This window comes from Astyanax mexicanus, chromosome 17, assembly GCF_023375975.1.
Source record: "Astyanax mexicanus isolate ESR-SI-001 chromosome 17, AstMex3_surface, whole genome shotgun sequence".
NCBI lineage: Eukaryota > Metazoa > Chordata > Actinopteri > Characiformes > Acestrorhamphidae > Astyanax > Astyanax mexicanus.
In genome coordinates, this window is record NC_064424.1 from 24960004 (window position 1) to 24986917 (window position 26914).

Here is a 26914-nt window from a genome sequence, read left to right on the forward strand (position 1 = left end):
TCTGGTGGGAATCAGAGGATACAGATTTAATCCGAGGACATTAATGATGAGTATTGCTGATAATAATCCAATTAGAGAACAGTTATGCTGGGAATCATCTGATATCTATCAGATCTGAGTATTTATATATATATATATATATATATATATATATATATATATATATATATATATATATATATATATATATATATATGTACAGTACCAGCGCAACAGAGGTAACTCTTGGTCTTCCTTTTCTCAGGGCAGTCCTGATGAGAGCCAGTTTCCTCATAAGTCAAGTTTTTGATGTTCTTTGCGACTGCACTTGAGGATTTCTTTTGATTGTAAGTAATTTTTTCTTTTTCTTAGCTAAGTAGTCCTTGCTATAATATGGATTATAACATTATTCAAATATGGTTATTCACTGTATATGATGCTCTCAAATGCTCTCACATTAAAACCAGTCAGACGACAGCTACTGACGAGACACTGTGGAATTCCTGGTCCTGATTAAACAAAGCATGAAATGGAAAAATGAACTGTAACCAGACCCACAGGTCCACACCAGCCTTGGTAACCATTTGGCCCTGCTGTGGAAAGTCGCCCAGGGCATATCCCAGCCAGCCCACTCTGAGACATGAGTTTACATCTCTCTCTTAAAAGTAGGCGGAGTTTCCCTGCCTGGGTGTGTCTGTCCTGAAGGATGATGGGAGACAGAAATGCTCTGAAATGTTCTGTTTTAGACATGGGGCCTTTTCTAGTATACTAGCAGAGCTGGAGCTGCTAAACCTGTGGCTGCTCTACTGAGGGGGATTTGATTTGACAGTGAAGGCGCCCCCTGGGCTCTTCGGGGAAACATACACACACAGACATACATAATGAGAGGGAGAAGAAGAAAAGATGAGAAGATGAGTGGAAGAGAGTGTTAAGAATGAAGGAGACAGTGGAAAACAATTTTGCAACAAAAGAGGAAAAGTGTTCTCTCTCTCTGCTGTCTTTCTTTCTTTCTTTCTTTCTTTGTTTCTTGAACTCTCTTTCGTTTTGTGCCTTCTATCTCTCTCTGAATATAGCTATTCTTACTTTCTTTTTTCTCTCTCTCTCTCTCTGTCTCTAATAAGGTCACACTCAGCTTTTAATCACAAAACAACAGGAAACCGACACAACCAGCTCTCTCTCTTTCTCTCTCTCTCTCTCTCTCTCTCTCTCTCTTTCTCACACACACATATACAAACACACACTTTTATACGAGACAGGACAGTGTTCAGCACTCCTAATCCAGTACACTCACAGCACTGCCAAGTCACATCAGCCCACAGCTGTGTGTGTATGTGTGTGTGTGTGTGTGTATATCTCCTCTTGTTTTCTTCTGCAGCTTTGCCAGAAGAATTCCTCACACACACTCTCTCTCGCTCAGGTACTAAAACACAGAAGTGTGTGTCTGACTGCAATCTAAAATGGAAAAACTGACATCATGACATGATTAATACTCACATACACACACACACACAGCACTGTTCCATTGTCAAACTCATCATAATTACTACTGTTCCAACTGTTTTTCCACCCATGTCTGCAGTCTCTCCGTCTCTCTTTCTCTTGTTCCCTCTCTCTCTCATTCCTTCTCTCTCTCTCTCTTCCTTTCTCCATCTCCCCCCCTCTCTCTCTCTTCTCCTTCAGTTTAAACACTGAAGAACACGTGCCCTCATATTATGGGAAATGTCTTCCTTATTACAACAATCTGCTCAGGTTACTGAACTTCATTTCCCACAATGCAAGTGTGAATTTACCAAACTACCCTGTGAACTATCCTGTTTCACTGAACTACAGAACACGGAACACTGCTATTGCACTCAATTTCCCACAGTGCATCAGTGCAGTGTTGACTTAGTATTAAACTACAGAACAATATTGCCAGACTCAACTTCCCACAGTGCATCAGTGCAATGTTGACTTAATACTGAACTACAGAACAATACTGACAGACTCAACTTCCCACAGTGCATCAGTGCAGTGTTGTCTTTGTATTGAACTACAGAATAATACTGCCAGACGCAACTTCCCACAGTGCATCAGTGCAGTGTTGACTACAGTGCAGTATTGAACTACAGAACAATACTGCCAGACTCAACTTCCCACAGTGCCTCAGTGCAGTGTTGACTATAGTGCAGTATTGAACTACAGAACAATACTGCCAGACTCACCTTCCCACAGTGCCTCAGTGCAGTGTTGACTTAATATTGAACTACAGAACAATACTGCCAGACTCAACTTCCCACAGTGCATCAGTGCAGTGTTCACTTAGTATTAAACTACAGAAAAATACTGCCAGACTCAACCTACCACAGTGCATCCGAGCTAAATACAAAGTAGTTAGTAGACGTTTTTTCAGCATGTAATGATAACACGCCATTATAATCTCGTAGTTTACAGCAGTGAGTATCAGGTGGCAACTGTCAAACTAGGCTCATATCTACCTTCTTCTAAACTACAGAACACTGTTATTGGACTCAGTTTCCCACAGTGCACCAATCAACTACATATTAGTTTATGTACTCTGTTTACCATGGTGTATCTGCATTGACTCACTGAACTACAGAACTAGAAAATAACACTGTTATTTTACTCTATTTCCCACACTGCATGAGTTCTGAACTCACTGAACTACCGATTAGTGAGTGTGCTCTGTGTCCCACAATGCATCACTGCTGACTCAGTGAAATTCAGAACACTAATCGAATGTATATTAACACCGTGGCATCAGGGTTGAACTCACTGAACTACAGATCAGTTACTGTACTCGGTTTCCCACAATGCAACACTCCTGACTCACTAAACTAAAGAACAAATTTGTTATCGTACTCAGTCTTCCACAATGCATCAGTGCTAACTTGTTACTAAACTACAGAACACTGTTGTTGACCTCAGCTCCCCACAGATGACTCATGACCGACCTACACAGCAATGTTAGTGTATTCAGTTTCCCACAATGCATCAGTTTAACTGACTCGTTAAACTGCAGGATAGTTTTACTGCACTCAGTTTTTTATAGTACATAACAAAATACTACTACTGATCTCAGATTCCAAAAGTGCATCACTGCTGAACTCAATGAACTACTAAATACTTTTGTTGTACTCAGTTTCTCACAGTGCTTTACTACTGACATACTGAACTACAGAACAATGTTACAGCACTCAATTTCCCACAATGCACCAGTTTCTGAATAACAAACACTATAAATGACCTTACAGCACTCTAGCACCCTAGCAGCCACCAAACATATTGCCATCAGAACCATCTGCAACACCTTAGCAACCACTTGTAACATCACAGCAACCACCTAGTAACACCGCAGCAAGATTCTGGGATAACATAGTAACTGCTTAGCGACATCTTATTAACAACAAATAATACTGCACTAACCATATTCATCAAATAAACCTTTTAGTTTTGGAGGGGATTCTGTGTAGATTAATTTGCCTGACTAAAATTTTTAAGAATTAGGTTGGTTTACTTAAGTTAGCTTAGCATAGCTTAGCTTTACAGAACTGCTGAATTAGAAGCTAAACGTGGCTGTTCCTGGTAAGAGTAGAAACATAGTAAAAACACCAATATAATATCATTATTTAATCAAACTTTACAACAACAAACTATACAAGTGTGTGCAGTATTCTCTCAATAAAAAGTATTATAGCTATTTGGTTTGAAGTCTAATTGCCTTATTTGCTGTTTTATATTACTTCTCATTAAGAGAAATCTAGTTTGTTTTGGGCTAAAATCTGAATTGGATATTTGAGGGTCCGGATATCGAAAGCTTTAGGGCCAGATGTGGCCATTAGGCTGTACTATGCCCAGGCCTAATCACCCAACATCAGCACCTGACCTCACTAACGCCCTCTTGTGGCTGAAAACAATCAAACCCTCACAGCAAAGATGCAAAAGCAGTGCGGTGGAGAAAGATGAGAGGGCGAGGAGAAAGCGGCAGTTAGAACCAATTATGGACAGAGTTTCGCCTGTCTGTCAATCACCCGCTGACTGCGTAATTACCAGTGAGTGTGTGGACGGCCTGTGGCTGTGGGTGGGATTATAGCCTGCGCTGACAGCTCGATGATAGGCCTGAATGTGTGACAGACGGCTCGGCATGCAACCGCAGAGCAGCGGAGGATTATGGGTAACACAAGACTGTAGACTATGATATCATCGTTCTCTGACCTCTACCAACTTACTGCACTTTTTACTTATAGTCCCTCCATCACTTCCTGCCTGTCTGTCTGTGTCATTCTTTCAAACACACTCTCCCTCTATTCCCTCTTTTTATCGATCTCTCTATTCTTTCTATACGTTTTCTATACGTATTTTATTTAAACCTTTTCTACATTGACTAAAAAACCAGTGTGTTTTTGTTGCATTGGGCCTCATTAGGAACCTGGGTATTGCCACTTTTAGCTATATATTTTATAGTTTTATACTCTCTCCTCTCTTTCTCTCTCAATCTCTTGAATTTTCTTTCTCAATCTTTCTTCTCTCTCTCTCTCTCTCTTTTGGTTGTGGTTTGACGTGTTCCATTGTACTGTGGTTACTCTGGGTAGAGCAGCTTGGGTAGGCAACCTTTGTAGTGGTTTACTGTGACTGTGTGTGCATTTATGTGTGTGTGTGTGTGTCTGATTTGGTTTCCTGGTTCAGCTCCCCGCTCCATCTCCACTGTGCTGAGTAAGCATTTGTTCTATATATCTCCCTCACTTCACATCTGCCTTTCATTAACACACACACACACACACACACACACACAGGAATCTGGAGTCGTCACTTATCAAAGAGAGAAAACACTGCTGTCGGATTACCGGTGCTGACATACAGAACGCAGCACTTCATAAAAAAAATACATTTCCCATAATGCCTCCTATACTTCACATATCTCTGAAATAGCTTAACTACTGCTACTGTTACCTACCTTTATTTTACTTTGTTACAGTTTGAAGGAACGGTAACTTTTTACTTAGATGGTCCATTTTATGGCCTCATTGGTGCTCTACTGACATTAAACTAACATTCAGTGGAATGTCTATTAAATAGGGCTGCAACGATTAATCGATACAATGCCGATTATGTAAGTTTGTCAACTACAAATTTAATTGTTGACAAACTGTTCATTTGTAAGAGTACCACATTCCACAAAGTGTAACAGAAGTGGGACAGTAGCGCAATGGGAGATGGGTAAATGGTCCACTCACACAGGTTACATTCAACTTAGTGTAGTAAGTTGTACCCAAACACAACAGATTAAAATTTTAACCATTAAAAATCAGTACTCTCCACGTTTAAACATATTAACATTTAAATGCCTTTTAAATGTCATGTTCAGCTGTTTCTATTATTTTTAGAGAGGGAGGATATGGCAGAAACAATCGTACTAATCAACTAATCAACTATTCAAATAAAATTATAAGCAGATTAATCGACTACCAAAATAATCATTAGTTGCAGCACTGCTATTAAATGCAACTTAACCATATGTTAAATGTAAATTATTAAAAATAGAACCTAACCCTACACCCAACCCTAAATCAACCCTAAAATCTAACCTTAACCCCAAACTTAACCTTAAACTAAACTTTAAATCTAACCCTAAACCCAGTCCTAAAATGTTAAGATTAGAGTTTGGGTTAGAGTTGGATGTAGGGTTTCATCATTTACTAGAGAATCATTTACTTTCACCTTTCAGTTCAATTGCATTTAATAGACATGCAGCTGAATCTTATTTGAGCATCACTGAGGCCATCAAATGGACATCCAAGTAAAGTGTTACAGAAGGAACAGTTTGAACTTTCTTTATATGGGCAGATTTTACCTCATAGTGTATTTTGTAATGCCTCCTGGGCACGTCCATCCAATGTTCACTCACCATGAGTATATACCCTTCCTTGAGCACCATGGCTGTTTTAAGTATTCATTTGGTTGAATGGCTGGTCACATTGTTGTAGGTCATAAGAGCAAGTTACCATTTTTTTGGCTGAAAACTGCAATGTATTAATAATGGCTGGATTTTTTTATCATGTATTAAGAGACAACCTTCCCTGCATAAGCAATAAATTTAGTTTTAAACATTATAAACTCTTTAGAACAGCATTACTTTAAATCTACCCTAGAATCTATTCGATGGTCACACTTATGAACTAAAATTAGGTAACTCATAGGGAGTTTATTTCTAAAGATCTTGAATTGAGATTTTGCTGTGTGGAGTGCTGGAGCTGAGAAGAATTCTCTGTGCAGACACTTGGCTGTAGATTTTTGAGATGCTGCAGCCTATCACCCAAATAATGACATCATCAGCAGATTGGAGACGGATGACACACCAGAGTCTGAGCATGAGCCACATGAACCTAGACAAAACGCAGACTCTGGTGCGCCGGGGTGTGTGGTGTCTCTTTAAGCCGTTGTGGAAAGGGGCTGGAACGTGGCTGTGGTTTCTACCACAGAGCTGCCGCTAGAGAGAGATGTTCAGTGGGCACAGTTAGATGAAGATTTCCATCCACTTTTCCAGAAGTTTAATGGCTCCTCTGGCACGTCCAGACCTGTGCGGATTTCTGAACACACACACATACATCTGCGCAAATACGCCAGCTGCTGCATTCTGTGCTTTACTTTGGGCTTTGAAATATATATTGAATATATGTCTAAACGTTTGTGGAAACCCCTTCTTAATACACTGAGTGAATTCAGCTAGTTTAGTTTCAGCTTGCACTTCCATTTGCTGACACAGATGTACAAATGCACTTACACATCTTTTCTAATCCCTGTAGAGAAGAACTGCCAATAGAATAGGACTCTCTGGGGCACACAAGCATGAACATTCCAGATGTGAGCTTGAGGGAGCCATTGAGTTGTGGAGCAGGGGGACTAACTGTGTTGTTTCTTTGGAATAATTGCGCTCCATTCAATACTTTTGGGATCTTCCAACATTTTTACCTCACTTTTATCACTTTTGTTACTGAATGCAATCAAATCTGCAAAGCAAGGCTCCACAACTTGACATAAACATACAGTTCCCCTTAAAAGCACAATAAACTCTTTTTTAAATGCCCCTGGTTTTAGAAGAAACAATGGCTTTTCAAATCTCCCAATAAATGTGTTCGTAAAGTGAAAGTCTCCAACAATTTCTTGCAAACCCAAACATAACAGAGTTGTTGATTATTAGGTTTAATTCAGTGAAAAAATAAAAGCCAACAATCCAATCTAGGCTTATTTTAAACGAATATTGGTGGTTTAAAGTTCCAATTCCTTTGTTTTTACCAATGTGCTTTATTATAGTGTCTACTGGTGCTCTCTACCCACCATTAACAGACATTACTCCCAGTCAGCAGCAGTGAGAAGCTCTTTCAGAAGATAACAGAAGAGTTTAGAGTCTACATGCAGTCTAGAACAGCTGTACAAAACAACATGAGATCTTGTGCTTTTAGAATTTAAACTTTGTTAGAGTTTGAACTGCAGTTTCTGTGTGTAAATAGATACTAAACTATAGAAGAAATATTATGCTTTGCTGTTAGAACCAGCTCTAAAAAGCGCATTCAGAATCAAGAGGAGGAGACTAAGGCTAATACTAATACACGTTATAGAAAAGCAAATCATAGCACATTTACCTCACTATAAAACAGTTTAACACAACAGTAGTGAACAAACAACAGATATTCAGTTCAGAATGTGTACTGCCACACACACACACAACAAAAGTGTGTAAAGAGATTTGACTGCAATGTTATAAAGAAACCGGGAGCTGAAAGGTCAGGAATATGGTTGGTACTTTACCAGTAGATCTTTGTGTGTGTGTGTGTGTGTGTGTGTGTGTGCTGGTCATAAAGAACGTCTAGCATCCATAATGCTCTCTTTCAAAGATGAAAGTGTGGTATGCAAGTATAGGGTTCACAGAAAGAGGTCACCATCCGCCAGTCCACACACACACACACACACACAGCAGCCATCTTGCTCAGATTCCAGGCCTCATCGCCACGGCAATATCCCATAATACAAAACAGGCTTTTCACACTTTGGGTGTAATCAGATGCAGACTGTTCTGACCAGGCTTTTCCTCTCTCTCTCTCTCTCTCACACACACACACACACACACTCATAAAAATTCACTGTTACGAAAAACCCCAGGCCTGTTCCCTCAGTTAATGGCACTTGTGCATAATTCCCTCTCACTCTCTGGAAAATAATTAAGAGATCACTTCAGTTTCTGAATCATTTTTTTTCTGATTTTGCTATTTATAGGTATATGCTTCAGTAAAATGAACATAATAATGCAAAGAAAACAAGTTCATATTCATAAAGGTTTAAGAGTATCGAAATCAATATTTGGGGCAATAACTTAATATTAATATACAATCCGTTTTTTTAATTACAGTTTTCATGCATCTTGGCATGTTCTCCTCCACCAGTCTTACACACTGCTTTTGGATAACTTTATGCCACTCCTGGTGGAAAAATTCAAGCAGTTCAGCTTGGTTTGATGGCTTGTGATCATCCATCTTCCTCTTGGTTATATTACAGAGGTTTTCAATTTGGTAAAATCAAAGAAACTCATCATTTTTAAGTGGTCCCTTGTTTTTTTCCCAGAGCTGTATGTTATATAGTAAAACATCCCAAACACATTTTTCCGCAGGTTTTGGATTATGGGCTGACCACCATTGTCCCTTACAAAAAACCTTTGGCAAACAAAACACTGATAAACAAATATAAACATAAATAAGTAAATAAATAATATGTAAATATCCAAAACTCTGTTTGTGATAGATGGTGCATCATGCCGTACTTCCAGGATGAGTTGGGTAGCTGGGGATGAGGTGGGATGATGATCATCATCCACTATCGCTCTTGTGCTCTTGTCACTGAAATGCGTTAGACGCTTTAGTGGTGCACAATGTGCCTTAGCCCCCATCCCCACTTTTTCACAAAGTTCTGTGCCCTCTACTCCAAAGTAGCGAAACTTCCTCCGTTTTTTTTTTTTTCCTTTGGGAGAGAGACGTGTGTTTTTCTGTTCTGTAAATGAAACGGTATTTCATTCTCCCTCTCTGCCTTGTTTCACCAGCAGAGAAAAAGAGAGAGAGAGAGAAAAAAACATCTGGAACACATTCCTTCCTTTTTCTCCAGCTTTTTTTCTCTCTCCCTTTTCTCTGGGATCAGCAGACAGCTCGGTGACTCTTTCCAGATGTGAGAGGGGGAAAAAGCCTTTCGAAAAGTGCAAATGTTCTCTCTCTCTCTCTCTCTCTCTCTCTCTCTTAGTCTCTCTCTCTTGCTCTTCTTTTCTTTCTCCACCTCTCTTGCTCTCTGTCTCCCTATGAATAATACAGAAGATACAGAATTAAATCACAACTAAACAGATGCGGTTCTCTGGACATCCTGCGGTTCCACCTGGTTGCGTGGGTTAGCGGGGTGGCTAATGCTAACACACAGGTATGCGGGGAATGTTATTACTGCATATGTGTGTGTGTGTGTGTGTGTGTCTCGGAGTAACCCCAAGGGACCCTGAATTCACCGCAGGACTTACACCGCAGTGTGTGTGTGTGTGTGTGTGTGTGTGTGTCCCAGACCCCCTGGTCGTCCTGTTAATCATAATAAAGCAGAGAGGGTCTGTACGCTCCCGGCCCATCAAAGAACCCATTCATACAGCCTGAAAGACGACACCAAAAACTAAAGCACTGCATGTCTGAGAACCCAGAACACACACACACACACACACACATCCCCTAAAATGCCTTATATACCCCTAAATACTTGGCCCCATACATGTCAGTACCAGTGTAATTTAAAGTGAGGTATACTGTATCTGGATAAAAGCAAAACAAATACATGGATGTTAAAAAATACTAGTCCCACTTTATAATAAGTGTATCTAAAAATGTGTGTATTAACACATTAACAATTCATGTAATATCAGTGTAACTATTGGTGAAGTACACATTGTTATTGTGTATAAAGGTCAGTTTATAATAATTATATTTAGTTATTCAAAACAGACAACTTTACTTTTTATATTTTATATATAACTTAAACAAATTATACAACAACTTATAACTTGTAAAACACTGTATCATTACTCATTTAAAAAATAATAATGTTAGTGTTAATAACTGGATATATAACTTAAGATAAATTATTGTGGATTCAGAAATTGTGACTTAACTGTTATATTTAATAATTATGCCAGTAAAAAGGTGCTGGGTTCCTTTTTCCTCTCTCACAATTATTGCCTAGAAAAGCACCAAGGTGTATGGGTATGATTTCAGCTAGAGCTAGACACCTTGTCTGTTCTCATGGAAAATTCTAGCCAGACACCACCAGTCACGATCATAACCATCCAACGCTCCATGTTTACTGTGGGTGGTAATGCCTTCTACGATGTATTCCTGTATGTACCTGACAGTGTGGATTGAGGAATGTTAAATCACTCTTAAATGTCCTATCCATCTGACGCTGACTATTAGACTTCACTCAAACCTCAATAGGCCTTTAACAGCTTTTTTGTGTGTACATTAATGCTGAGTATCTTCTAAAATCAATCAAATCCAAGTAATTTAATGCGAAGAATCAAGTGACACTTACTTTCACTAGTAAATCAGTTTTTCCAGATCTCAGAGTGTCCATATTGCTGAATACCAAGGGCTAGGCTTTTCTTGTTTTTTTTTCTTGATGATAACAAGATTGTGGGTTCTAAACCCAGGTTTGCTAAGCTGCCACTGTTTGGGCCTTCAGCAAGGCTAAACCATGACTGACCCTGTGCTCTGATCTCAGCTCCGTAAGCTGGGAGGAGTGAGGAGAAGAATTCCATTGTGGCGAATGAAATAATGCCCGCTTTCATTCTATTCTAATACAAGTTTTACAGCCCACAGCATCAAGACCAGACTGTTATACAGCATAATATACTGTATAATCTACACCGGATGTCATTAATGGGTGGACCGGTTCCGGACCCAAACGTTGTTCAATGCGGACCCAAACCTACTGAGAAGGATTTAATTGTATACATGCTTTGCGGCGCAGTAAATCACAGACCAATCACGGTGGGGTAAGATCAACAGCTCCGGCTGTTGAATTGGGACGCGGCCGTGAAAAAACGCCTTTATAAAGAGATAGGGAGCCCGAGAACGGGCGAAAAAACGAGAACAGGTGAAAACTAAAGTCACGCCGTGCGCGACAGAGAGACAGGGGAGGAATGTATACAAAATCTGGGCAGAGAGGCATTTATTATTATTATTATTATTATTATTATTATTAATATTATTATTATTATTATTCAGTTCAAACAGTCTTACAGGATATAGTACTTAATTATAACACAAGTTAACAATCGGTCCGGACCTTGGCCTGTCAAAATTTTCTCTAACTGGACCATACTGAATTCTAATTAAATACCCCTGATCTACACGTTTATGTAACGTAGCTTGGGACTGGGAGACACACCCAGTATGCAAATAGATGGGCGAGAAGTTAATGGAAAAGAAGCTGCCAATGGCAACAGTGTAAACTCAAATCTAATGCAATAAATATGAAAAATAGTTGAATTACATATAAAATCCAGGCTAACAATACAAAGTCACCTGCTAAACATTTGTCTAGGTCCTCTGTAGATGTTCTGTGCTATCTGGCACCAAGACTAACATTAGCAGGACATCCTTTAAGTTCTCTATGGTTTGAGGTGGGACCTCCATGAGCATCAATGAGCCTTTGGCAACAATGACCCTGGTGCTGGTTCACCAGCTGTTCTACCTTTGTACAGTAGGTACAGACCACTACATACCAGCCTGATCTTCTGGGTTCTGGAGATCACAGTTTTATTCTTGTCAAAGTTTCTCAGATTCTGACTCTTAATCATTTTCCCTGCTTTAACATATAGAAAGTTCAAGAGTTGACTGTTCACTGTGTGTGTGTGTGTGTGTGTGTGTGTGTGTGTGTGTGTATACGGACCTGTCCAGACCTACACATTGTGTACACACATGTGTACACAATGACACACATATACATAAAGAGAGAGTATAGAATTACCTCCATACACACACAGTCTCGTATGCACTCACACACACTCAGATACGCATGCATGGTTGAGAACAGGCCTGCAGTGTGTGCGGCGCATACGGGTGGTGGAGTGTATCGAGCTGCTAATGTAATCCTGAACAAAAGAAAACAGTCTGGAGAAGTTAGAGACACACTCTCACACACTCACTCATACACTCTTACACACTCTCACACACATTCACCATCACAGCAGCTATGATTTGTGTCATAACACAGTGAAATGGATACTAATCTTACACACACACTCCCAGTCACGAATGCACAAATATTCAAAGTGTGAACAGACTGACCCACACGTTCCCATAATGTATCACATGGTATGTCCAGATGTTTGGGGACACTTCGTATGATGAATGCATTAAGCTATATTAATTAGCGCTCACTGCTAACACAGATATGAAAATGCACAACCACACACACAGTTTCTCCAGTGCCTGTAGAAAAGTGCTGCCAATAGAATAGGACTCTCTGGAGCAGATATCATGCCTTAATGGTGAATGGTAAATGGTGCTCCATCCTGTATTTTTGGGATGAATAATTTGTGGAATTTGTTGATGATAAGGTGAAGTAGAGACATTCTACACCCTGACTACACTCAATGCAATCAAATCCTCACAGCAGTGCCCCAAAACCTGGTAGAAAGCCTTCCCTGGACATTAGAGACTGATAAACTCTTTTTAGCCACCATAATTTCAGAAGAAACAATGAATCAGCAGACGTTCCAATACTTTTGTCCATGCATGAGTTTGATGACTATATGAAAAGTGAATTTGCAAAAACAGATAAAGGTATGTTTAAAAAAAGCACCTTTATCTGTTTTGCAAATGAACACTACATATATTGTTTTGTATATGGTACCAATATTTATATCAGAATAGGAAATGGCTATATTGGTGCTGGGTCATATAACACTGGGTATATAATACCGATGTGATCTGAGTATTGGTCTATATTTTGATATATCAATCCAATATATCAATCTGAGTACATCAATGCTGAGTATCAGCTGATATTGATTTAATTTGAGTACATTAAGGCTGAGTATCGTCTGATATTGATCTGATCTGAGTACATTAATGTTAAATATCAGCTGACATCGATCTAAATCCTCTGATTTAATTTTTTCAAATTGTGAGTATCAGGTGATATTAATCTGATCTGAGTACATTAATACGGAATGTCATCTGATTTGAGTATCTTAATACTGATTATCAACTGATATTGATCTGATCTGAGTACATTAATGCTGAGTATCATCTGATTTGAGTATCTTAATACTGAGTAACAGCAGATATATATCTGATATGAGTACATTAATGCTATCATATAATCTGATTGGAGTATCTTAATGCTGATATTGATCTGATCTGAGTACATTAATGCTGAGTATCATCTGATTTGAGTATCTTAATACTGATTATCAACTGATATTGATCTGATCTGAGTACATTAATGCTGAGTATCATCTGATTTGAGTATCTTAATACTGATTATCAACTGATATTGATCTGATCTGAGTACATTAATGCTGAGTATCATCTGATTTGAGTATCTTAATACTGATTATCAACTGATATTGATCTGATCTGAGTACATTAATGCTGAGTATCATCTGATTTGAGTATCTTAATATTGAGTATCAGCTGATATTGATCTGATATGAGTACATTAAGGCTATCATATTGTGAGAGTTTTACCAGTAGATCAAAATAGAATGAGCTGATATCCTTTAACCATTAAAAGTCTCTGCCGGAAGACCACCCTGAACCCCACCTCCCTCCACCTCTTCCAAACAATTCCCATCAAATTCACACGATTCACATGAATGGCTTATATTCATTCTTCAGAACACTTTCATAACCCCTCTGGACACATCAAAGCAAGATCAGGAACCGTGATTGGTCAGAAGAATTGTTCACACATTAAAGTCTATTTCAGGCTCAGTAACACCAGAATGCGTGTGCGCGCACACACACACACACACACTCACACAAACACACACACACACACACACACACACACACACACACACACACAGACACCCAGAGCTGCAGTGGTTCCTTTGCCTCAGGGTGAAGAACTGTAAAGCTCTGCTGTGGTCATCACCATCATCAGGGGTCAGGACCCTCAGTAGTTGACCTTTAACCCATTTCCCTCTGAACTCGGCCACCTGAAGCTCTGGCGTCTGCCGATCCCCGCCCACACATTCCTCCCTCCATCCACTCCTCCTTCATCCCTCCTTCCTATGCCATTCCTCTATATGTCTACAGTTTTCTCCTCTTTTTATCAATTTATCTGTCTCTATTTGCCATATCTCATATATCTCTCATATATCCTTTCTCTGTCTCTCTCTCTCACTCTCTCAATTTACCTCCTTTCTAATTCCTTTATCTCCTTATCTCTCTCTTTATCTCTGTTCATCTTTTGTCTCCTATTTCCAACTGTTATCTCGCTCTATTCTTTCACTCACTCCTTTCCTCCTTTATTTCTCTGTCGGTTCACTGTCATCCTCTCTCTCTCTATCCTTTCTCTTGCTCATTTCTTTCTCTTTGTCCCTTTATCCTTCCTCTTTTTTTCTCCCTCTATCCTATTCTCTATCTTTCTCTATGTCCCTCTATATTTTATTCTCCATTATATTATGTTAATATCTCTCTGCTTTCTTTTACTCCTTTCTTTCCCTTTGTATCTTATCCTTTCTCTCTCTCTTCTTTCCTTTTCTTTTATCTCCCTCTATACTTTATCCATTCCTCAAATTCTTTTATCTATGTATCTCTCCTCTAATCTGTTATCCTCTTTCCAGCACCTGTTTTATCTCACTCTTTCCCTCTTAGCTTGCTGTTCACATTTATCACTCTTTATTTCTCTCTCTCTCAGTTCATCTAACAGATGTTTTGGTGGTATCAGACTGATTTAGTACTGATTCAGGATCAGCTCTGAACTTCTGAAATCCTTCAATTTAAAAACAGTAACAGCAGAGCAGTGTCATTTTACAGTATTTACTTCTCACTTGTGGCTCATTTTAAACTCTTTACGACATGGTCTACAGTTTTTTTTAGTTTTTACTGAATGGATAAACTGTAACATCAATTTTATTGCCCTATTATATTTTTCACTTATTAACTTAGTAATATAATATTAACTTATTATCATTCATTGTTTTGTCATATGACCAAGTGTATCATTATCATAAAAATACCCTGAAATATCATGATATTATGGCCATATCACCCACTCCTACATTATAAACAGTTGTATATATAATCGTCCAGTAAAGCAGAGTCCAGACTTCTAAGTGTTACGTTTATGATCTTGGGGTCAGCACAGTTCCTTCCAGACACTCAGCCCTAATAAAGGTCTGCAGATCAACATCTGCAGCAGCACAGCGGTTGGAGCTGAAGCTTTACACCACAGAAATATAAATTAGGCTGAGGAAAGAAGAGCGCTTTAGCAGACCAGTCCCCTGGCCGACAACGATACCTCCTTCTTTTACAGTGAGCGATTTGAACCGCTGTGGTTTTCGCCAGGATCTCCAACTCCTCGTAACGAGTCTGAAGCAACGCTGGGCTTTAAAGAACGAGAGCAAAACAACACTGCAGTGAAACAAAGATCGTAAAGCCTGAACCGCACCAACTAAACAAAAAAACACAACAACAGCACTTACGCTTCGGCACACCAAGATCACAGAGAGCTAATATCGAACGCCACGTCCCACAAAAAAACCATCGCAACCATTGCAAATCTGAGAAGGCCTTAATTCTTAAAGAGCCTGAGTTTAATTAACCAGCTCTATTGTGAAAGAGGCTCTCTAGTTTAATTAGCTTTAGATGAATGCAACCAGAGCCAGATGTTGTTGTTAAGTCTACAGGAGCACTTTGGGATTTGTAAATAAGTCTTTATTAAATAAAGTCTTTACAATTCTTGGACTTGTTTTTACCTCAGGCTACCTTCACCTGGCCTGGGCTGGAGATGAGCCCTGATCTGGAGGGCTGTAAATTTTAATTGCAGGATAACTACCTGGGGTCCACCCCCAAACTCCTCAGAGGCAGGTCACTTTCACTCCTGAAGGCCTGGAAGAGTGAACAGCATGCACTAAAGGCGGTCCATATAGTACCTACCAAAAGGTTTAAAGGGTCAACCTTAGGGGTGTAGGCCACCTTTAACACATACACTTTTTTCACAATTGTTTTTCTAGATTATCCAGTCTTTGTAAAGAAATACGGCGCAGATAAAAAAATATCTGTTTGTATCTACCACCAGGTTTGTCTGGAGGAGCATAAAGCTCCAAGCATTAAGCTGTGGAGCAATGGAAGAACTGTGTTCTCTGGAATGATAAATGGTGTCGCATTCAATACTTTGAGTTTGGGATGAGATGCGAGTTGTGAATAAAGTTTGGTGGTGATCATCAAACATCTTGACCTCCCTTTCTTTGACTCTTGTCACTAAATGCAATCAATTCCTTACAGCAATGCTCCAAAATTGACTCGAAAACCTTTCCAGGCTAGTAGAGACAGTTTCTCAGTAAGACGAGTGGGATGAACTCTTTTTAATACTCTTGATTTTGGGGGAAAAAGCAAACTAAAATCAATAAGCACACTATTTTCCCCATATTTTTATATCAGTAGCATAAAATTGTCTTAAATAAATAATTTATCGTAATTAATTCTAGTACAGTACATCATCCAAAAACATCGCTATCATGACAAGCCTTGGGCACGCTAAGCTGAGTGAGGCAAACCCCATCTCTAAAGTCTGTAGAACGATGTGTCGTAAAACACGACTGCACGTAATGTCGGAAATGTCGCCGCCTCTCCGTCGTCCATTTCTGCAGTTTTACGACTTGCCGTGCGCTCTGAAGCGATGATGTAATCCCACGATGCAGACTGAGGCCTCCAGCATCCCACGATCGCTCGTTATACAAGCCCCACCCACTGTCCTGCACCACCCTGCATGGCCACGCCCTCTAGCCCCCCAGCAAAATCGCTTGTCCCACATAAAGCTAAGAAGCTCTAAGAACATGACATGTCAGCGTGGCAGAGGTTCAACTGAATCACACCACCACAGCCCGAGCCTACTCGACACAATCGAGAGGGAAGTACACTAAGTAGGGCGCACGTGATTTGGGACCAAGCCTGGAAAAGTGTAAATGTTTTAAAAGCACCACAGAGCCGCACAGAACAGTGCCAAGAGCCACGTAAAGGTCCTCACACACTAATCTAAAACACATTCGCTGTGTTTACGTGGGATGCGTCCGAGCTCCGGAGCTATCGGAGAGAGAGAGGGAGAGGGGTATTCCCTGGGACAGAATGGAGAGAAAAAGAGAGAGAGAGAGAGAGAGAGAGAGACCAGAGACGGTCCTCCATCTTCTGAAGCTGACCCTTTTATTACATACTATAAAAATACAGACACATATAGCAAATAAAAGCCTTACACACAGCACTGCTCTACATATTTATAGCAACTCCACACTCACTGCTATTTCAACTGATGCCCATTTCAATGCCATTCACCATAATTAGAGATTACACTGAAGCGAGAGATAGGCTAAACTTTGAGAGACCTTTTTCCACTCAATAACTCCAGGCCTTCCTTTTCTCCAGGCCACACCCTGTGCTCTCTCTAAGCTGGCGGTGCTTTCACAGCTATTCCAAAGGACATTTTAACATTTTTAGGGTCTTTAAAACTTAAAACAGTCTTATACAGTCTAAAACTGCACTGTAAAATGTAAATGTATAGAGTAAAGAAATGTCTGACAAAACTCATTTTCAGTACATTGTTTGAATTGTTGTTGAATTGTTTCAAACAATTCTTCCCAAATTTGTTCTGTATTCCAACAACACACTCAGAAGCACTCTCACTTTGCTATATTTGCCACAATTATCATAGATATGTATTCATATTCCTTGTTTTCATATTTCATATTGCACAATTTGCCTTCAAACTCTGTCCTGTTTTTGCACAATGCTACTTTTTACACTGCTTGTAAATGCTTACTGCATTCTGATGCATTCCTATCTATTGCTGCATTCAATTTACCCCAGATGTTGGATATCGGAGCTGGGAATGACATCACACCTGATTTGTGTTCCATTTAACCATTCAGACAAGTATGAAATGTTTTTATTTCTCAAGTTTTTTTAGTTAGCTTTGTTAGCTTCGCCAGATAATACCAATGCATTATACTGTGTTTTACATATCTATGGTAATGTGCACAGATAGAGCATAAACAGTACTGTTTGTGTCTGACTGACTTAATCAGACAAAAATAGACAAAAGTGCTAATTAACTTTAATAGACTAAAATACTTTATTAGACTCAACCCTCTTGAAAACTGAATTCAGGGTTAGTGAAACTCTTTCAGCTTACTATTAGCACTAGCTTCTATTCTTCTCTGTTTTTTTTAATAAAATGCTAAAAAGAACTATTTTAAAGTATGGCCGAATAATATATCTTTTTAGAATCGGTATAGCAATGTGCGCATTGTAAGATGTGAAATGTAAAATTTCATCAAATATAGCAAGATACAACTATTTTTTGCTGCTTAACAAACTGGCACTATTCTTATTTTCCACAACATATTTAACAGACACAGATTATACAGCTCTGGAAAGAATGAAGAATTAGGTATATGTTTGAGTAAAATGACATTGTGGTTTTAGTCTATAAACTACGCACAACATTTCTCACAAATTCCAAATCATTTAGAGCATTTATATGCAGAAAATGAGAAATGGCAGAAATAACAAAATATATGCAGAGCTTTCAGACCTCAAATAATGCAAAGAAAACAAGTTCATATTCATAAAATATTAAGAGTTCAGATATTAATATTTGCTGGTATAGCCCTGGTTTTTAATCACAGGTTTCGTGCATCTTGGCATGTTCTCCTCCACCAGTCTTACACGCTGCTTTTGGATAACTTAATGCCGCTCCTGGTGCAAAGATTCATGCAGTTCAGCTTGGTTTGAATGCTTGCAATCATCCATCTTCCACTTGATTATATTCCAGACGTTTTCAAAATATATAGAGAATTATACTTATATTATTATATTATGTTAAATGATGAGGTAATAAATCGATGAAACAAAATTTGAACTGAACTGAGGTAAAATTTGCTCCCTCACTTATCTACTAAAATATACTCTGTTTGCTAGCTAGCATTGCTCATAGAAGCACAATTACTTCTTCTTTTATATATAGTTTTCAATAAACCACAGCCCTATTTTTAAGAGGTGAAATATATAGAGAATGACATTAATATTATTATATTATATTAGATTATGAGGTAACAAAGTAAGATGACAAATTTGAACTGAGGTAAAAATGAGCTCCCTCACTTACCTACTAAAACACACTGTTAGCTAGCACAAATACTTTTACTTCAACTTTTATATAAATTCTCCAATAATGTAGTTACAGCCCTATTTTTTCCAGAGGTGGAATATACAGAGGATTAAATTATTATTATTTTACTATGTTAAATTAAGAGATAACAAGCTAAGCAAATAAATTATAAACTGAACTGAGGTAAAATTAGCTTATGTACTTAAATATACACTGTTATCTAGCCAGCGTTGCTCATAGAAACACATATACTTCGACTTTTACTTTAACTTTGCCTCTAAAGCGGCCTCGTTTCTTTAAAACAAACGTATATCAGCATTTTTACGTAAAAAGCGCAAATTAATGCTTTGTTTATTAAAAGCACGTATTCGCCATCATGACACGCGGCGGCTCCGCCCTCCCTGTTCAAGCCACACCCCATAGCCCCGCCCCCTCCTCCCTCTCCCTCCTTCCCTCTCCCTCAGTCTGACTCCAGCTTCAGAGCTTCTTCAGTCCTAACGGTTCTCCCTCAAAAACATCTCCAAACATTTCTAAACATCTTCAACTCGCCCAAAAACACAAAAAACTCACAGAACTGCCCAGTATCGTAAGGTTCTCCCTGTTCTACTAAGTAAAAACGACCTCCTTCTCATTTTCTGTGCACATTTATCCTATTATCCCCCGCCCCCAGCTCCCTTCAGGAAAAAAAATGATAAAAACAGCCAGACGCTGCTCAACTTATTGCCCAAAAACGAGTGCAGCCTACTGGGTGTGTCTCACTCCTGATCACTGCAGATTATTAACTTAACTAAACTCTGAATCACTCCTGACATTCCTGCAGTGAAACTCCGCTCCGCTCTGATACACTGGAGTGGAGGCTGCTGGAGAACCAGGCTCCGGCACCCCGAGGCAAAGCCAGCGGAGCAGCCGAGAGAGCAGCAGCAGATAGCGGCCAGACCGCGGCTGATGCCCCGCTGCAGAGGAGGGAGACAGCGGGTCAGGGACCTCTCTGAAACCGCCCACACTGGAGGAGCCCATAAAGCCCGGGCCGTATTCCAATCTCAGCCTCCTGACTAGAGTGCATACCTACTGTTATAATTAAAGACTGCTGTGTTCTAATATCTTTTAAAGGTTCCATCCAGACAGAACGGTAGCTGTAACTGTCTGTAGTTAAGCTAGTTAGTGTTCTAGTGCTAGAATGCCTGTGTTAAAACTGTGTAAGTCAGCTATAGTTAGGGAACTAGCGAGTGTTTGAGCTTGAGTTCAACTTAATTATGTTTAGCTAACTAGTTAATGGTATACCTAATATAACCGATGTCTAATTAGAAGGCCTGTGATCCAATTACACCATGCATCTAGGGCTCTAGATCTCAGAATGCTTGTAAAACGTGTTGCTATAGCTAAAACGATTAAGTTCTACTCGGAACCTAAGCTATTTGGACTGCTTGAGTGCTACTGAAACTTTTAACTAACCTATCGTTCTAGCTAAAATGCTTGTTCGAATTGCAGTTCAGCTAGGGTTCTAGCTCTAGAGTTGTAATTGCAGCTGAGCTAGGGCTCTAGCTCTAGAGCTTTATTCTTAATGCAGAACAGCTAGGGTTCTAGCTCTTGAGTTTTATACTAATTGCAGTTAAGCTAGGGTTCTAGCTCTAAAGTGTTTGTTCTAATTGCAGTTCAGCTAGGGTCTAACTCTAGAGTGTTATTCTAATTGCAGCTCAGCTAGGTTGTAGTTCTAGAGTTAAATTCTAATTGCAGAACAGCTAGGTTCTAGCTTTTGAGTTTTTCTAACTGCAGATGAGCTAGGGTTCTAGCTCTAGGGTTTTATTCTACATGCAGCTCAGATATGGTTGTAGCTCTAGAGCTTATTGTAATTTCAGCTCAGATAAGGTTCTAGCTCTTGAGTTTTATTGTAATTGCAGCTCAGCTAGGGTTCTAATGTTTTTTTTCTAATTGCAGTTTAGCTACAATGCTTGTCATAACTGCATTTTAGCTCGTTCTAGTGTTGTTCTTGACCAAAACTAACCAGTTCCAGTCTGTTCTATATATCTGTTCTAGAACTAGGCTCTTTTTTGCAAAAGAAAAATAAATACACTAGCTAGGGTGCCTAGATAGATAATAGCAAATGTTAAAAAAGGTCCAATACAACGGATAGTAAACTTTAGTTAATTGGTTAAAAACTATTCTATACTTAGACGGTCAGCTCGCTAGTCTTCTAATTAGAACGCAGAACCGATTATTGGAGCGCAGCCATCCACCGTACTTTGAGGGGAAAAAAAACTCAGCCCCCCTGTGAGACAAGACCCCGAAACAGAGACGAGTGTCCCAGGTAAAGATGAAGGGGGGGATCCCGCGAGGCCGCACCGTTCTCTTACCTGAGCTGGCTCGCGAAGTCACGAGCAGCAGGAGCACCGTCAAACTGAGCGCAGCGTCCTTTAGCCTCCGTTTTACTTTCCACTTTATAGGGGTGTCCATGGTGGCGAGCACTTTCCCGCACCAAGCGAGGCTCGGTTAGTCACGCCGACCGGAGAACAAGAGCGCAGACGCGGCCGAGAGAAGTCCGCAGCTCCGCAGAGTGGCGGAGAAAGGGACCGGAGGAGGCGGGAGGACGGAGTCTCTCAGGCGGCCATAAAGTTGGTGGGCTCCTCTGGGTCCTCGGCGGATGGGGGCACCCTCTCTCTCTCTCTCTCTCTCTCCTCTTTCTTCTCTCTCTCTCTCTCTCTCTCTCTCGCTCCTCTCTCCTCCGCTCCGCTCCGCTGCTCTATCCCGTCTTCCTCCTCCTCTCAGCTGAAATGATGCCCCCTGCTCTCCGGCGTCACTCAAACTGCTCGGAGCCAAACCTGAGGAGCCAGAATCCCGCATTCCCACATTCTGTTACTCAGCGCGCGCCCGCCCATATTGAAATCTCCCGCCGCTCATTGGTCGCCCGCGGGGAAAGGGGCGGGGCAGCTCCCCACTGTCCTCAACTTTCCAGCTGTCAGACGGAGCGATGCGCGCTACAAGTTATTAGTGATTTTCTTCGGCGAGTCGACTCTTTTCGATTCGTCTGATTCGATTCGTAATAACCAGAGCGTTACATGACATTTAAGGGCATTCTGAGTCGAGTTCGTCTTTCAAAGCAAGCGCTTAAGGGTTGAGTGGATTAGATGATTCATTTGATTCAGTCCCTAATTCCTAGAGTGTGCAGAAACTTACTTTCAAAGAATATTCGAGAACAATGATGTGGATTCATGAATCAGTCCATCTGAAAGTCAGCGCTTAAGTGAATCAAATAATTTTCATGAGTGAGTCACTTGCTTTAATAGCTTAATCCTAAAGAGGGCAGTTTGATGTACTTTTTGTGTATTTTAAAAAAGGGTTATATTTTCTTAAACAGCAAATTTGCCAGCTTTAAATCAACTCTGTTATTTGTTAAAGTGACACATAAATTGGTATACTATTTATTTTACTTATTTACTTTATTTTTGTTTACTAAACCTTCTGATTCTTTTCGTATACATAGTACTATTTTTTATTTGATAGATTCTTACATTCTACAGATCCTTTTCAACACGAATGTTATAACTGACTCACTTGACTCACTCATGATTCAGTTGATTTGCTTCATAATTACTGAAGTTCATTAGTGAACTCATTTTAAAACTGACATTGTCACAAAGCAAAACATCTAGTAATAGGACAAGAAATCAACAAAAGATAAAATATATTGTAAAAAGTAATCAAGCTAAAAGCAACAATGGTAATGAATAACTCTAGTAGAGTAACAAAAGTAATTCAAATGGTTAAAGGTTGTAATAATTATCATAGTAAATATAGTTCAAGTGTATATAAATGTTAGCATAGTCAGTATAGTATGGTGGCCAACTAGTCTGAAGTGAATAGCAGGAGGAAGAGGGGAGCAGCTGTAGTCAGACTTCCATCAGTGTCAGGCCAGACAGGTGGGCAGTCATTATTTTGGAAAAAGGTTCATTCTGATTGAATTTATAAAGTAGAAAGAATGAGAGTATGGCTAACAAATATAATAGTCAAACTAAACAAAAAAGCCCAGAAGGTAACGCAGACATGAGCTCACCATGAAACACTGGCATCAATCCATTCCATACCACAATCCACAATGTCTATTAATGTAGGGATTAGACTTTAGATTGGAATCTAAACTTTATCTAAAGGGGAAACTCTTAATTCCAAAAGCTGGACTTAACAAGTGATATTTCAGATTTCAGAATTAAATATTGAGACTGTGTCTGAGTCCCAGACATTGTCTGGAAGGCTATTCTAGATCTGGGGTCCTTATACCTTCTTCTGCCGAATCTTTTGAACCTTTTGATTAGTATTAATGACGCTGGTCTATAATGGGAAATGACAGTGGTATGAAAAATTTTCGTTTATAGGAAATTTTTCCTTTATAAGTTATAAGGATTTTCCTTTATAAGTCACTGACTGAAATCCACTCTTAACTCTCTTAATCGACTCTTAACTTTAACAAGATTCCCAGTACCTGCACTGATCACACAGCCCACAGCATGATGGGACCATTTTACTGTGGGTACTAGCAAGTGTTTGTCTTGGAATGCTGTGTTCTTTTTAGTCTCATCAGTCCACAGCACCTTATTCCAAAATGAAGCTGACTTGTCAAAATGTGCTTTAGCTTTAGCATACCTCAAGCGACTCTGTTTGTGGCGTGTGTTTAGAAAAAACTTCTTCTGCTTTACTGCCTCTCCCATACAGCCTCTCCTTGTGTAAAATGCGCTGAATAGCTGAACGATGTACAGTGACTACATCTTTAGGAAGATGATGCTGTAGGTCTTTGAGATCTCAGACCTTAACTAGAACTCTGCCTTTGGTCTTCCATTTCCTTACTATGTTCCCCACAGTGGAAACTACACCTGAAATCTCTGAGATTTGAACTTTTCACGTCCTTCCTCTAAAAAACATGATGTTGAACAATCTTTGTTTTCAGGTCATTTGAGAGTTGAGTTATTAGGCTCCCATGTTGCTGCTCTTCAAAGGAGATGCAAAGTGGAGAAAAGCTTGCAATTGGCCACTTTAACCCTTTCTCATAATTGGATTCACCTCAAGGGTCAATGAGCCTAACAAACACATTTTGTGTTAAAATAATTAGTGATAAGGGATTTAAATCAATAAGTTGACAAGGGTGCCCAAATTTATGCACCTGCCTAATTTTATTTCAAGAATTTGCACACTTTTTGTAAATCCTATAAACTTTATTTCACTTCTCAAATATCAATGTGTCATCAAAATGATCAGAGGTGCCCAAAGTGTTTTATAACACTGTAGATCTCAGGAGCGAGTCTTTGTAGGGCTTTATAAGTCAATAGTAAAATTTATGATCAACTGGGAATGTAACTGGGTTCATTAGGTAATTTGTCTGGTTTAATTATGAGCATTCCTGTGTTGATTCTATTAAACATGAACTCTTACAAGATTGATCCACTGTAAGGGCAGTTTGTTACTAAACATGACCATAAATCTATTAATATTTGCTTTACTCCACTGTTCCTCCACTCACTCTAGTCTCAGGCTGCACTGCTGTCAGATATTTCACTCAGGTGGAAACGCTGTACTTACTTAAACTGAGCACATTCAACTGTTCTCAGCATAGCCAAAGCTTGTGCTAAAAACATTGTGGGATTCTATTTAAGGTGTTGTGCACTGGGACAGACTGCTGAATGTGTGTGACAGCTGGAGTGTGTAAGGCCACAGGGGTGATGTTCTTTTAACACACAGATCTGTTACCATGTCACCCCGATTTAGACCACTGTTTAGCCCACAGTTTAGGCTTCTGTTTAGGCCCCTATTTTCTCACAACAATGCCCTTAATAAAGGCTTGGAACTGTTTGGAGTGTATAAATGGAGTGTCTGTTAGATGGCCAAGTGGTCCAAAGTCCATAAGCCCACTCCAATTCAAGAGACACCATTAATAATAATAATACTCTAAATACAGAGGGTTTAATTCAATAAGCATTTAATGGTAACATTTAAGTCTATTTTTATATATTTTTTACATTGTAGAGCTCTGGAAAAAATTAAGAGACCACTTCAGTTTCTGAATGAGTTTCTCTGATTTTGATATTTACAGGTATATTTTTAAGTAAAAGTTTATTCTATAAACTACGCACAACATTTTTCCCAAATTCCAAATAAAATATTGTCTTTTAGAGCATTTATTTGCAGAAAATAAAAATGGTTGAAATAATAAAAAGATGCAGAGCTTTCAGACCTCAAATAAAGCAAAGAAAACAAGTTCTTATTCATAAAGTTTTCAGAGTTGAGAAGTTAATATTTGGTGGAATAATGCTGGTTTTTAATCACAGTTTTCATGCATCTTGGCTTGTTCTCCTCCAGCAGTCTTACACTCTGCTTTTGGATTTTAACTTTATGCCACTCCTGGTGCAAAAATTCAAACAGTTCAGCGTGGTTTGATGGCTTGTGATCATCCATCTTCCCCTTGATTATATTCCAGAGGTTTTCAATTAGGTAAAATCAAAGAAACTAAGTGGTTTCAAAAGCAGTGTGTAAGCCTGGTGGAGGAGAACATGCCAAGATGCATGAAAACTGTGATGAAAAAACAAGGTTATTCCACCAAATATTGATTTCTGAATATTGATTTCTGAACTTAAAACTTTATGAATATAAACTTTTTTCTTTGCATTATTTGAGGTCTGAAAGCTCTGCATCTGTTTTTGTTATTTCAGCCATTTCTAATTTTCTGTAAATAAATGCTCTAAATGATAATATTTTTATTTGGAATTTGGGAGAAAAGTTGTGTGTATTTATAGAATAAAACAACAATGTTCATTTTACTCAAACACATACTTATATAAATAGCAAAATCAGAGAAACTGATTCAGAAACTTAAGTGGCCTCTTAATTTTTTCCAGAGCTGTCCGTATGTTATTTACATATGATACTGTACATCAGTCTTAAAGGCATTAAAGTTAAAAAAATCACCCTGTTTAATAAAATAACTGATTAAATGAGGCAGAAAAATAAAAGTGTGAATAGTCGTATGTGGACTTTAGGGTGTAACTGAAGCTTCCTGGTCTTTGGGGTGAAGAGTACGGTACATCTGATTCTCCGGCCAGGTCAGGAGTGATGTTCGTCTCTACCCGTGTTAGGAATGTGAGGAATGTGTGTCCTGTTGTGGTGGATTCTCCTGAACTTTGGAAGGGGGGCAGCTCCTTAAAAAGGTTTTACAACATAACGCTCATAGACAGGGTCTTTAACCCTTTAAGACCCACCCATGGTCTGGTAATTTCTGCTGCTTAGGCTGCTCACCTCCCTTGATGACGAGATTTCTCAAAGAAGCTAGGTTTAAGTCATACATGAGGAAATGTCTGGATTATATTTGGGTCCAAAACTTGTTTTAGGGGTACTTTCACATTTGTTCTGATTTGACCGATTCGGAGCTCATTTGTTATCTCTGGTTTTCTTACACACTGTAAAAATAAAAAAATTAAGGCAACTTTCTGCACTTGAGTTTTGAGGCCATCTCATGTAATCTAAGAGAGCTCTTTTTTATATG

At 39.2% G+C, this 26914-nt stretch overlaps 1 protein-coding gene across 2 annotated transcripts in view; it reads right to left on the bottom strand.

Moving 5' to 3' along the window:
- Positions 1–22203, bottom strand: part of col5a1 (procollagen, type V, alpha 1) — a 143781-nt gene extending 121578 nt beyond the window's left edge. The window contains exon 1 of one of the 2 annotated variants that reach the window (XM_022676453.2): positions 21744–22203. In XM_022676453.2, the coding sequence (XP_022532174.2) occupies positions 21744–21843 (100 nt within the window). In that variant the 5' untranslated portion in view covers positions 21844–22203. The remainder of the gene's footprint in view (positions 1–21743) is intronic. The other variant, XM_022676452.2, reaches the window with a different exon arrangement.
- Positions 22204–26914: the final 4711 nt, after the last annotated feature.